The following is a 13,096-nucleotide window of genomic DNA, read 5'->3' as shown; positions in this document are numbered from 1 at the left end:
TACTCTGAGGCTTTTTTTTTTTAAACCAAACTCTGGTCAGAAGCCAACATTCTATCTCCAGAAAGAGACAATGAAAAATGTGTCTCCTCTCTGCTGAATGACAGCAGTGTACATAATCTCTAACTCTTTCCAATACATTAGTGAGTGATTGCTGTTATTTATAATAATCCATCCTTCTCAGGCAATGACCCTCAAGGCAGAATCACAGATGAGAAAATTTAACCAGTTCCTAGGCCTAAAACATACAAAAAATGTAGGATTTCTGGTGATTTTGTGCTTACGTTCCACAGGGCAAATTAAAAAGCAATGTTTGTATCTATTTCAAAAGTATAGGATGGGAGAGATTGCTTAAAAGCAATGGATGTTAATTTAGCTTGACTGACATTTCTGTGGACAGAGGACAGTTAAAAGGCATGTGTGTGTGGGAGGGGAAGAAAGGGGGGAATGAGGGGTGCTTTTTTTTTTTTTTTAACCAGCTTGAGTAGATGTTCTTTATACTTATTTATGGGAATATCACTAGAATTAGTCCGGCCCTGCCCTCAAACATAAAGCTAAAAAGACTTAAAAGGAAACAAACAAAACAAACACACAGGAGAGCCGATAGCCTGCGTGACCCAATCCTGCAAGTATTATTCATCAATCAACTGCTCAAATTACATAAAAACATTTTCATCAGAGATTTCTACATTTTGATTTTTCATCTGTAATACAAATTAACTTCAATAATAACCTTAAGTTCGGTGTTTTGCTTTCTCAGGGCTTCCACAGTGTAAGAAATCTCTTTCCATGATTCAAGCTTGAGTTTGGCTTGTTCTAGAACCTGCTCAGCTTCTTGTTTGGCTTCCAACCATTGTGCTGAATCCTTTAACATTTCATGTAGTTGCTGCCTGCGGCTTTGAAGGTGTCCCTGTACTTCATCCCACTGGCTCTGTATCTTTTCAACTGGTGAAACACAATTGGAAAAAATAGTTGACTTATTCAAGAGGAAGGATTTTTTAAAAAAATATTGAAATATTTAAGCAACATTTCTCATTGGAAACTCGTAACAATTTTCAGCTGCAATTAAATTTGGTTATTAAAAGAGAACAAATAACTGTTGCTTAGGGTACAGTATGGTACACAGCATGGGTCCTGATACATATGTTATATATGAAGTGTTAGCTTCTTGTCTCACTAATGATGTAAATAATACCCAAACAGGGTCATATCACTGAAAAAGAAACAGCTCTCACATTTCTTTCATACCAAGAAAAATCAAACTAGCATTTTTTAATTAGATGTTCTGTGAGTAATAAGTGGCAATCAATGGTCATACTATACTTTCTTGTTCAGGTAAAATGAACATTGGCAGAGAGCATGGCTGTTCACAAAACCCCTCATATCCTCATGTTAGTTATTTGAATAAAGATAAGATGTGCCTTTATTTGAGGCAAATGTAGTTTTGAAAGCTAATCATTGGAAGTTATGATAATGAGGTTTGGCCAAGGTGAGACTTGCACACCAAGACACAAGAAAATGTCCTGGAAATGTGTGGCAGGAAGACCTAAGCTCTGGAAAAAATGCATGCTGCACTCTGCATTTTAATGAGAACTCTGTGTTGCTTAAATCTAGCATAGAGTCAGGTGTCTTAGTATTTTCCCAAAGGCTGCCCCCCCCCTATATTTAAAAGCCAGAAGCCATTGTCTCTTGGTGGCATAATTCCCTGAAAGGTCTAAAGACAAAGGCACCATTAGATGGAGGAAGTTGCCAGCAGCACACCCATGATAGCGTTGATACCACAGTGGAAGGCCTAGAGGAGAGCAGTGCCTAATGCATAATGAAAATCCTCCCAGGAGTGCTTCTCCTTTAGCCTGGAAGAAAAGTTGTGAAATCCCCCAGGCTCGGAGAAAGGGAAGAAGGTACTTCCAGCATCCCTTGCTGAATCCTAGTGGAGAAGACATAAAATGAGTAAATGTGGAGAAAGGCATGAATGAATGTGAGAGAGGAGGAAGTAAGGGAAAGTAGTGGAAATGAAGAAATAGCACCTGAAGAGACAAGGTATAACCAGATGATGAACCAAGGATGGGCCAAGTCCAGGAGGAGCAGGGAAGGAGCAGTTACACTAGTTACATAATTGTGCAAACCGAGATTTGGAGCACATAAAACTATCCAGTTTTAAATGAGGAACACTTAAAAGATACACCATATTTGGATTGGTACCAACAGGCAAACAGTATAAACACTAATTGTTTCAATGAGGTTGGAGAATGAATGCATTTGAAGCATGACTAATGCTCCCCTCATGAATACAAATCAGAATAATAAAAAGTAAAGGTAGCTATGGGGAGAAAGAAAAATATTTGAAATTATGTGTTAAGGGTTTGATTTGCATGCTATCAAAGTGTGCGTGTGTGTGGTCGGGGAAGGTGTTTGGGTTTTTTTGAGGGAAAGGGCTAGAAATTGTCTATTAAAACTTTTTCTTCTCAGAAAATTGGGTTTTCAAAGACATGATTGGGGGGAAAGGAGTATCTTCTCTCCAAAGATGTTAATTTTTTGGTCCATAAACCAAACAACTGAAAATAAAATATATGTATTTGGATATGTTGCCACAGTGTCTCACAGAATTGGTGGCTATGTTGATTTATATCCCCATTCTCTTCTGTAGCCCAGGCTCTCTGGCTAAGATGCAGAATGAGAGATGTAATTCAGCCAGCGATACAGAGGAAAATTGAAACACGAGACATCCAAACTGCAACCTCTCTGAGGTATCGCATCAGAATATTTTGGCCAAAATATTTCAGTTTTCAAATTTTTGCCCCCAAAACAGCCTATTTTTCTTTTTCTTCAGAAAATAACATTTTTTCAACCAGCATTATGTTGTTTTATAAAAAATAAGTTCACACACCAAAAATATTCTTAACGGTGCATGCCTTATTACATCAGAGATTGACAGCCAGAGAGAGTTTGGATAATGGAGTCTCTTTAAATTATTGTCTAAACAAACAATTTAAAGCTATGCAAAATACTGAGGTTTGATACATTGGGTCATACTCTAGTCCCAGAAAAGGAAAATAAATAAATAAACAAATGTGGGATAAACACTTGTGACATTTAGGTAATTCATCTGGCTCTGCTGAGCTAGTCTTCAACTCATTAAATACCATATGTGACAAATAAAATATTAGCAGTCAAAAAGGTTTCAGAGATAGTTCATTAAAGAGGAAGTAAAGGGGACCTCTGTAATGCAGGCATCATTGATTTATTACAGAATAACAGAAAAGCAGTATGCAAAAACATCCATTCATCACTGAAAGTTTATACATGATAATTGATGCTTTCATTTGAATGTGGACATTTTGAAAAAATGTCTTTTGAACGGGGAAAGGCAATTTATTTTAGCTGAACTTGTTCAAGATTTCACCTTTGGCTCTTATTTAAACTGCTCAGCATGTTAGCAATTAAACATGCCTGCTCAGAGTTTGTTTCTCTTTCCCCTATACATTCACACCCTCTAGTCCAAGGATACTCAACCTTTCCAAATTATAGGTCTCCTTTCAGGTGTCTGATCTGCCTTGTATACTCACCAGTTTTACCTCACTTAAAAATGACTTGCTTACAAAATCAGACATAAAAATACAAACAGTGTCACAACACACTATTACTAAAAAACTGCTTACTTTCTAATTTTGTTTGTGTAAAATTTCAGTCTGTACTGATTCTGCCATCACTTTTTATGTAGTCTGTTGTAAAACTGACAAATATCTAGGAGGCTGACATTCTCCCACAGGGCCTCTTGGATATGCACAGCCCCCAATGGGCCTGCCCGATAGCATCCATGAACAGCTGCCGATCTGGTCGACCTCTGTCCCCTACTCTCGCAGCAATGTCTCCCCCTTGCTTTCACAAATATTGTGAAGGACACCACACCGCCACCACCAGGGGGACATTCTGCTTGTTGAGGTGCAGCCGGGTGAGGAGGTTTTGGATCTTCCCCTGAAGATGCCCGAAGGTTCCCTCAACAACAATTCGGGCCCTGCTGAGTCTGGTGTTATAACGTTCCTTGCTGGGGTCAAGATGCCTGGTGTAGTGCTTCATGAGCAAGGGGAGCAGAGGGTAGGCTGCATCCCCTACAATACAGATTGGCATGTCCACGTCTCTGACCCTGATGATGAGGTTGGGGGAAAAGGGTCAGTGTGCAGCTTCGGGAACAGGCTAGGGGTTCGGAAGTCATGTGCATTGGGTGCCTTCTCTGACCACCCAACGTAGATGTTGGTGAACTGGCTGCAGTGGTCAGTGAGGGACTGAATGACCTAGGGAACCCCATTCCAGCAGTTCCCCAATACAACCCTCCTGGGACAATAACTGGAGAGGACCATACCTGCATGACCACAGTCCTGACAGTCAATCTCCCCATGCTGAACTGGTTCCCAATGGACCAGTAGCTATCCAGTGTGACAAGCTTCCAGATGGAAATGACTACCCACTTCTAGAGGGGAATGGTGGGTCTCATATGCTTGTCTCATCACTGGAGGGCAGTGGGGAGCCACTCACATAGCTCCAGAAAGGTGTTCTTCTGCATGAGGAAGTTCTGGAGCCACTGCTGGTCATCCCACCACTTTAGGATGATCTGATCCCACCAGACAGACCTGACATCCAGGCACCAGAAGCGGTGGTGCACAGTGCGCAGGGGCGGGAGGGTGGGGTTAAGCTGTATAAGCAGCACCCCAAGACAGGTGAAGAATTGCCCCACAATGAGCTGAGGGTCCTTGGAAGGCAACCCACAGAAACTGCAGCAGGAGGTGCACCAAGACATAGAAGAGCTGTCAACTACTGGGAGGTAGGTCCAGCTCCATGGCTAGAGAGCTGAGGTGTCCACAAGGGCAACTACAGCAGGCAGAGAAAAGACTTTGCTGTCCCTCGAGGAGGCAGACAAAGGAGAGGAGCCTGAGACACGGCTGTACAGGGGGATCCTCTTAAACTCGAGCCTCCAATAGCCCCCGGCAGTAGCTCTAAGAAGTAACTGCTGTCCAGATGCCTTGCCCTGAAGAGTGGCCTTAAATGTGATTCAGCGTCCAATGAATGTGGACACTCTACTCTGTGCTATTTTGATTGGCATTTGCTGTGTAGATGCACTATTTCGAAATAAGCTATTTTGAAACATAACTTTTGAATTAGCCTATTCCAAAATAGGCATGCTGTGTAGATGTGCCCTGAGACTTTACTGGCCAGGAATCATTGAGCCAGCTATTTCAGATGAGGAGGATCAGAAAACTATAAAATCTTTTTTTAAAATGTTAGGCAACAGAACCTTCTTTAAAGGTTTCCTTTCAAGTAGATTATTTTAAAAGTATTTTGAAGGCCTTCTGTATCCATACTGGGTTTTTGTCTGAAGGCATAAGATCACTCTGTTATAGGTTTTTCCTGGTTGGATACCTACAGGATGGAATTTGTGGAAAAAAGAAAGTACTTAAAATATTTTCTATGAAAGTGCAGCGAAACAGCAGGAAGGAGATAAGGGAGGCATCTAGCATTCTGCCTAGGGCCCAGTAAAGATCATTTCTGCCTCCCTCCATCGCATAAGATCCTGAAGGTTATAATGAACATATGGGATTCAGTGGAGGGATAAATGAGTTCTTTCCACATCCAATGACCCTTATCTGGGAGCATGAAAAGTTCAACCTGGGAATAAGGTCTAGAGTTCTGTACATAGGCAGAATAAAAGAACCAATATCTTGGTGAGTCAGTTGTTCCAGGGATTTATCTGAGTTTTGAAGAAATACAAAGAAAATTTGATTACCCACCAATAGCCCTAAATCAAATGCCTTCAGTAAAGTAAAACACAACATACCTCGCAAAGGACAGAGGCAGGGCTATTCTGTTACAGGATGGATGACAAAGGATGTCTGAGAGCTAAACAAGAACATTATTTAAAAATTATGAGCTGAAGGTCATAGGGCTGGACATCCTCACCCTGGATTGTTTGCTGCAAACAGAACTCACCCCCCCAAGTGGCAAGCTCAGTACCATGTACTTGCTTTACAAGTGTTTGTTCCCCATAGCATAAGGCTTTCCCCTAAGCCTTTTCTTACTGCCCAGCTACTGAGCAGGCAGAAGGGGGAAAAAAAAGATCTCACTTCTTTGAAATCCTGGCCTGTTTCACCTGTCTTTCTTTTAACCATCTTCAACTGAGGAGCTGAGTCCCCTGGTTGATTGATTAATCTACTCCCTTGTAATTAATTACTAGAACCGGGCAAATCCACAAATACCGGCTTTGTATCTGCAGGTACCCACATCTGTGTATGTTAATGTGGCTCATTTTGGTAAATAATTGTGTATCTACAACCCTGAAGACTGATGGATATCTGCAGGTATTTGCGTCCACATATGTGAATGCAGATATCTGTAGAACATTTTTGCAGATGCAGATGCACAATTTTGCATCTGTGCCGGATTCTATTAATTACAGATCTCACTTTGACTTATGTGGATATGCTTACCAAATAGAGTGTGGTGAGTCAGCCTTAGACTACTCTCACACTGTTACACCAGGTTAACACGATGGTACAAATCTAGAGTTACTGTTCTATGTACTCTGGATTACAATAGCGTGACTGAGATCTGATTCTTTCCCTTCATTTTTTTTATGACAGCATCTATATAGTTGAATGATTTATAAATTAGGAAGATACAGAATGAATGTAATCTCTGTGCCCTGTGTAGGGTCAAAACTCACTCTGTTGTTGGGGTTTTATACAATTAATAAATAAGACAATAACACAAAGCCCATTACTAGTCTCGTTCCAAGGCTTGGCTGCTTCTAAGGTATGTAGTTCAGGGTTGCTCATTTCAGCCAACTCCTAAGTCCTGTCTCTCTCAGACATCAAGATCTTTTACCATGGTAGCTCCCCTCTCCTTCTTTCTTCCTCTTTTTACACCCTAATATTGAAGAGTTCCACTTTGGTTTGATATTGAGACCATATGTTGCAGGGCAGGGTCAATATTAGTGCCATTAACCTCTCCATTAATCACACAGGTCCTGTGTAGTGTTTATCCACCCCACCACATTAGGGGTTTACGTGGAGAACGATCTGGCAGAAAAATGGAGCCAAATCCGGGACTGGTATCACTTTTTCTTTCTGTGATTTACTAAGAGAAATTTTATGTTGTTCTTATCACATTTGTGCCACTATCTGCACTTCATTTTTGTACACACAATGTTTACGAATCAGTGTATCTCAAGATTATTTTTTCTTATCTGATGGCCATATACAATATACAAGCAGCAGACAGAATTCTTTGTCCATGGTTAAACTACTACAAATTGTGAACCATTCATCTTTTTACAATTATTATTATATTACAATAACACTAAAGGGCCTTAGGTCAGAATTCCATTCTGTTAGATACTTTATAAATCCATAGTGAGAGATTGTCCTGTAGAGAGAGCTTACAGTCTAATCAGGCAAGCCAGACAAAAGATACACAAGCAAAATACCAATGTTCTTGTGAATTACATCTGTTATTATTTTAACTATATTTTTCTCCAAACCATTTCTTGTTTTGTCCACCATTATTCCCAGTGTTCCAGCCAAGTGATTCCCATTTTGCTGATACAATGCCCTCTTTCACACTTCTCTTCCCAGAGCATATATTGGGAAAAAATAAACGTCACCAGACAAAACAACTATAGGCATTTTTGTGATTGTATCCTTGAGATGCAACAGGGATACAAATGGCCTTTGCTGTCCATTCCAGAAGGGCTCTCTGCAGCTCTCCCTATGTTACTGATTAGTCTAATTTCAGGGGTCCTATTCAATTTGTTTTGCATCACTAGTGTCACTAGTAGTTCACCAGCTGTTCTGTCATTAAAGAGGGAAAAGTGAGATCCCCTGATCTGATTTATTGGGTTAGTAAGATACAAGAAGTACTAACAATTGAGAAAATTACATTTAAAAAAATCAAACACCAGGTAACTATTTTATAATTCAGTTACCATTGATTTAGTATCCAGAAAAAGAATAATCCAAGCAAGTAAAGTTGCTAACTTGAGATCAATTTTGTTTATTAAGTTATTTGCTCTACTATACTTCATTTATGGGTAATACAACTGTCTACTGCTGAAAACAAACCACTTACGTATTGAGCTATCTGAGCTGCCCACTGCTTATCCTTTCTTTGGAAAAGGCAATTTACAGATAAAGTAAATAAGCATCCTAAAACAGTGAGATCTAAAAATGCAGAGCAATGCAATTTGAAAACTGAGCACCAACTAAGCAGCAGCAGCAGCATTTTGTTAAGTGGTTAAGACACCTTCAAAAACAAATAGAGCTTGGGCAGCCACTAACGTAATACCACTATCAATACCAATGATAACAAGGAGTCCCATGGCACCTTAGAACTAACAGCTATGCCACAGGATTCTTTATTGTTTTCATAGATACAGTTAACATGGCTACTACCTGAGACACTCCAGTGATGTCATCCTAGTGCAGTTCTTCTATGCAAACTCCTCCAAATAATGAATAGTCACAAAAATTGACATAAGATTCAGCAAGGCATCATCACTTCCAACGATTTCAGTGAGACAAACAAAAATAGAGATGAGAGGTCTCACCTGAGGAGGGCTACATTTTTGCATGTGTTTGCATAGGCTTAACACAATGAACTGAATATCTGCCATTCTGTGTGGCCTTGGGCAAATCATCCACTTTCTATCCCTACTCCCATATCTATTAAATTATTCTTAGTAATTAGCTGAATTTCCATCACAGATGGGTATCCCAATTAAAATCAGGGCCACATTGCATTAGGCATTTTATATTCACATTATAAGTAATTTGGGGTAAGTGCTATCTCCTACTATCTAAACAGACAAGACAGACAAAAGTGATCCAAGGTCTCCTCACAAGTGTAGATATGCATTTTCACTTGAGAGGGGGCCTTGTATCACCTTTTAAGGTGGACCTGTCTATATCCAGTTTTCCCATCTGGTTCAGTATGCAACCAATCCAGGAACTGACCAGCAAAATTATTATTATCAATTAAATGATAGAAACAGAGGATCCCACCCGCAAAAGGCAGATTCACTGTTGTCAGACTTGAGATAGAGAGAAACTATCTCTATAGCCCTGTGATGGATAATGTAGGCTAGTGAGTGGGCTGTATAAGCGGCTCTCCTTTATCTCTGTGGCTTCAAGATTGTAGTATCAAAGACAGTCTCCCAGTGGTCTCCCAGGATAGTCTTGTTTTGCTAACTGCACTAGTGTACCTAGTATTTGCAGGGTGTGCCAACTGAACCATAGCAGCACTTCAATTGTCTGCAAAGGGAGCACACAGAGCTCACAGCCAATGTTGTGTGCAATCAGCACACTCTTAACTTCATGTGCCCTATACGTTCATGCATGTCACTTTAGTAATACTGATAGGGGAAAAAAACCCTATGCAGATGGAAACCAGTGGAATCTGAATGTGAGCAACAGTAAACAAAATGGTGGGTGGCACATAGAATCCCAATGGGCTGTATGTGGCCCTTGGATCACTGGATGCCCACCATTGCTATAGCCTTCTAGGTAGGACTGTCACCTGGGTTTCCCACATTCTGGTAAGGAACCTAATCACCAGGGCCCTGGCTATTTAAAAGAGGGGTGTCTCTCTCTCTCCTTTTTTTAAAAAAATTGAAATATCTTATTTTCATTCTCCATTGAATGAATACCATTTTTGAAACCTCAATTTTTTTCACAAAACAGAATTTGTTTTACCATCCCTGATCAGTAAAAGTTCAGAGTCAAGGACATTCATGCTCCACAAATTCAAGAAATCAGAAAAAACCCTAATGGTGTCAGAAGTCTAAAGAATAGGAAGCCTTCTCTCCTGCCTGTTCTGCCTCACTTTCCTCTTCTACAAAAGAAAGGAAGTCATCAGATACTTTGAAATGGACACAATAGAGAAGAACTCTCACAAGACGCTGTTAGCAATACAAGAGAAAGAAAACACTCATGTTATGATAAATGATGGCCAGTCCAATCCTATTAAGGATGAGGCAAAAGGCTGTCATTTTCTCTTCTTTTATTCAATAGACAAAACTTTTTTTGCATTCCTGAAATTACATGATAAATTCAAAATGGCAACCAAATAACTTTTTAAGTGGTGCCACCTAAGGTTAATTATGTAATTTTAGACAGAATTATCAAGTGGTGTTGTAGAAATGGAATTTGCAAAGCTGAAAAAGAGCTCCTTATCAAATTACCATAAACTGAATAAAAATCCCCTCCTCTACCAAAGTGCATTTCATAGGCACTGTCATCAGCAAATCTAAGTCTTGACATAGAAGTAATCTTTTCCCAATACATTCAGAGATTTGAAGGCCAAATGGGCCTATTATGATTATCGAGTTCAGCAACTCTCAAACAAGGGTGAGTCCCTGGTCCCTAGAGACTGCATTGCATAATGATTAAAACTAACATATCTGCTATTTCTGTGCAGTAGGGGTATTGCAATATTGTTCATGCACCACATTCAGGTTGGAATATGCTCTGTAAACAATGAAAAAAATATTACTACTTTGTGACAATAAATCAGATGTAGAATATATTTTGTACAGTGTGTGTGCAAATTACAGTGAAAACAGATAAGTTGTTAAAATGTCATCATACTAGTAAATTATGTGCTAAATGCAGCTACAACAGTTGTAAAATTCATAAAGTTCTGGACTTTGAAATCACACTTATTTGCAAAGCTGTTTTTAGATATGAATGCAGGATCTGAGAAATTATTATTTCATATGGAAGTGCATTGGTTATCTCCCACCAGAATGTTGCAAAGAGTTTTTGAGCTTCTCACAGAGCTGCTCGGTTTTCCCCCTGTGCACAAGATTGCTTCAAACTTTTCTGACCCAGTATGGATTGCGAAGCTTATACCGTGAAGACATTTTAAACTTGTTGAATGCATTGAAACCCTCCACACAAGGGGGCTGTGACGGGGCGGCCCCGCTCACGGCGGAGGCCCCTGTCCCAGCCGCGCTGTATAGCGGGAGACCGTGTGCCGCCCGCCGCTGCCCGCGCTGTTCGGCGGCAGCATAGGGAGCGCTGGCCTGAGGTGCCCCGGATGACGTCACCCGGGCGCCCGGGAGACAAGGACCACGTCGCCCCGGCAACGGGAGGACGCCCCGGTGCGAGGGGCGGGACTGCCGCAGGACGCCGGGGCCGCGACCCCAGCGCCAACTTTAAAATGGCCCCGTAGCCCCGAGGAAAGGGGGAAGCGGAGGGGCCAAGAGGAGTGCCACGCCGAGCGGAGGAGCAACCCAACGGCAGCACCACCCAGCCTGGTAAGCGGCCGGAACGGGCAGCGGGGCCAGGTAGTGCTGGAGCCAGAGGGGAAGGAAGCAGCCCAGGGCAGAGTCAGGAGTGACTGGTGGGCTGACGAGTTACGGGTTCGCACCCCGTCAGCCGGGTTCGGGACTACTGGGCCAGAACCCTTAGGGCCCTGGGCTGGGGCCCGTGAGAGTGGGCGGGCCCGGGCCCCCCTTCCCCTCCCGCCTTGCTAGGGAGAGGGAAAACGAAGATAAACTCGCAAATAGTGGAAACTGAGGAACTTGGAGCCATAGAATAGTGGAAAGCCCTCGGGACAGACGTCGCTGAGCGGCGTGGGGTGTCACAGGGGCAATAAACCATACTGGAAGGGAGTGATACAACTATGGCATTTCAGGAGAAAGCCTAAATTTGGAAAACTATCCTAAGCAGTGGAATCTCAGATACGGTTCCACTACTGACAGAATTTTGGACATGAACAGCATGCCAGTTGACTGTGTGAGAGACAGAATCCTTGCTCACTTTTCAACTTGGGCAGAGTACTTCAGTGTTAACATTAAAAATACCAACAAGGAGGAACATTATTTAGGTTGGAATTTGTTCTTAAAATGTGTAATGTCGCCTTGCTGTTTGAGTGGGAAAGCAGAACAGGATCTGCTCAAAATATCCTGTGACGGCACACTGAAAAATCAGTTTCAGGAACAGGCACCTTGTCGGTTTTGACCTTAATTGTTGCTTTAGAATACCCAGGATTAGTTATAGAAGCAAAGGCAGTGTTGCTACCTTTCCCAACAACACATACATGTGAAGCATCATTCTCTGCCATGACAGCTATGAAGACAAAGTTCAGGTCCCCACTGAAAGTGGAGAATGATCTATGAGTTTGCTTGTCAATCATTACACTGAAGATAGATAGACTGCAGTAAGAAGCAGGCTCATCCATCTCACTGATTTTGGTAAGTATTCTTACAATCTTTCTCTTTTAGCATTACTAACAGTACATGTTTATATGAAATGCACACATACTTTTGTCCGAACTACTTCTTAGTTTGGGATCCATGATTAATATTTAAAAAGGGGTACATAAACAAAAAAAAGTTTGAAACCCCCTGAAAAAACAAAACTATAGAATACTAAGATTCTGGTCAGTTTTATAGATCCAATGATATTCCTTAACGAAAACTGAAACAGGGTTGTGACGGGGTGATACAGCTCTGTACTCGTGCTCCAGACAGCTCAAGCAGTGAGCCAAGGCTGCAACCAGCAGGATTGGAATGGGGGGTGGGGAATGTGCCAGATGGTGCACCTGGAGGCCAGAAGTGCGGTGGGCGTACCAGGCATGAGGGGATGTCCTGATGCTGCCGCAAGGGGAGGGGCTCAGGAGAAGCGGACGTCTCGAAAGGCCACCCATGGAGCACTGGGGGGATCCAGAGGAGAAGGTAAGACTGGCCCCAAGAGGTAGGACAAAACCCCAAGGGAGGAGGACGGACGGGGGATGCGAGAGAGGATGGGGCGGACACTGGACTGGCAGAAGGTGAGCCCGGCCTTAGCATCCCAAGAGAAGGTGGCCAGGGGAACTCCATGATAAGTCACCTTCACGAAAGGGGAACAGGGGTAAGGAAGTGGCCCAGGACAGGTGCAGGAGTTGCAAGCCTATTGCCTGGCGAGTTGAGGGCAGCAGCCCTGCCAGTCGGGACAGGGACTAAGGGCCCCTGTGTCCTTAGGGTCCTCATCCAAGACTCGGAGAGTGGGATGGCCTGAGTCTCCCTTTTTCCACCTGCACCCTCCGTCTTAGGTCTGGATCTCAACTC

General features: G+C 42.2%; 1 protein-coding gene across 11 annotated transcripts in view; it reads right to left on the bottom strand.

Moving 5' to 3' along the window:
- Positions 1–13,096, bottom strand: part of DMD (dystrophin) — a 2,108,520-nt gene that overhangs the window by 483,505 nt on the left and 1,611,919 nt on the right. For all 11 annotated transcript variants that reach the window (XM_075916549.1, XM_075916586.1, XM_075916651.1 and 8 more), the window contains one exon: positions 731–942. In XM_075916549.1, the coding sequence (XP_075772664.1) occupies positions 731–942 (212 nt within the window). The remainder of the gene's footprint in view (positions 1–730; positions 943–13,096) is intronic.

Source organism: Pelodiscus sinensis, chromosome 1 (assembly GCF_049634645.1).
Source record: "Pelodiscus sinensis isolate JC-2024 chromosome 1, ASM4963464v1, whole genome shotgun sequence".
Lineage (NCBI taxonomy): Eukaryota > Metazoa > Chordata > Testudines > Trionychidae > Pelodiscus > Pelodiscus sinensis.
Note: the sequence above shows the minus strand (reverse complement) of the source record. Positions and strands in the feature narration are given on the sequence as shown.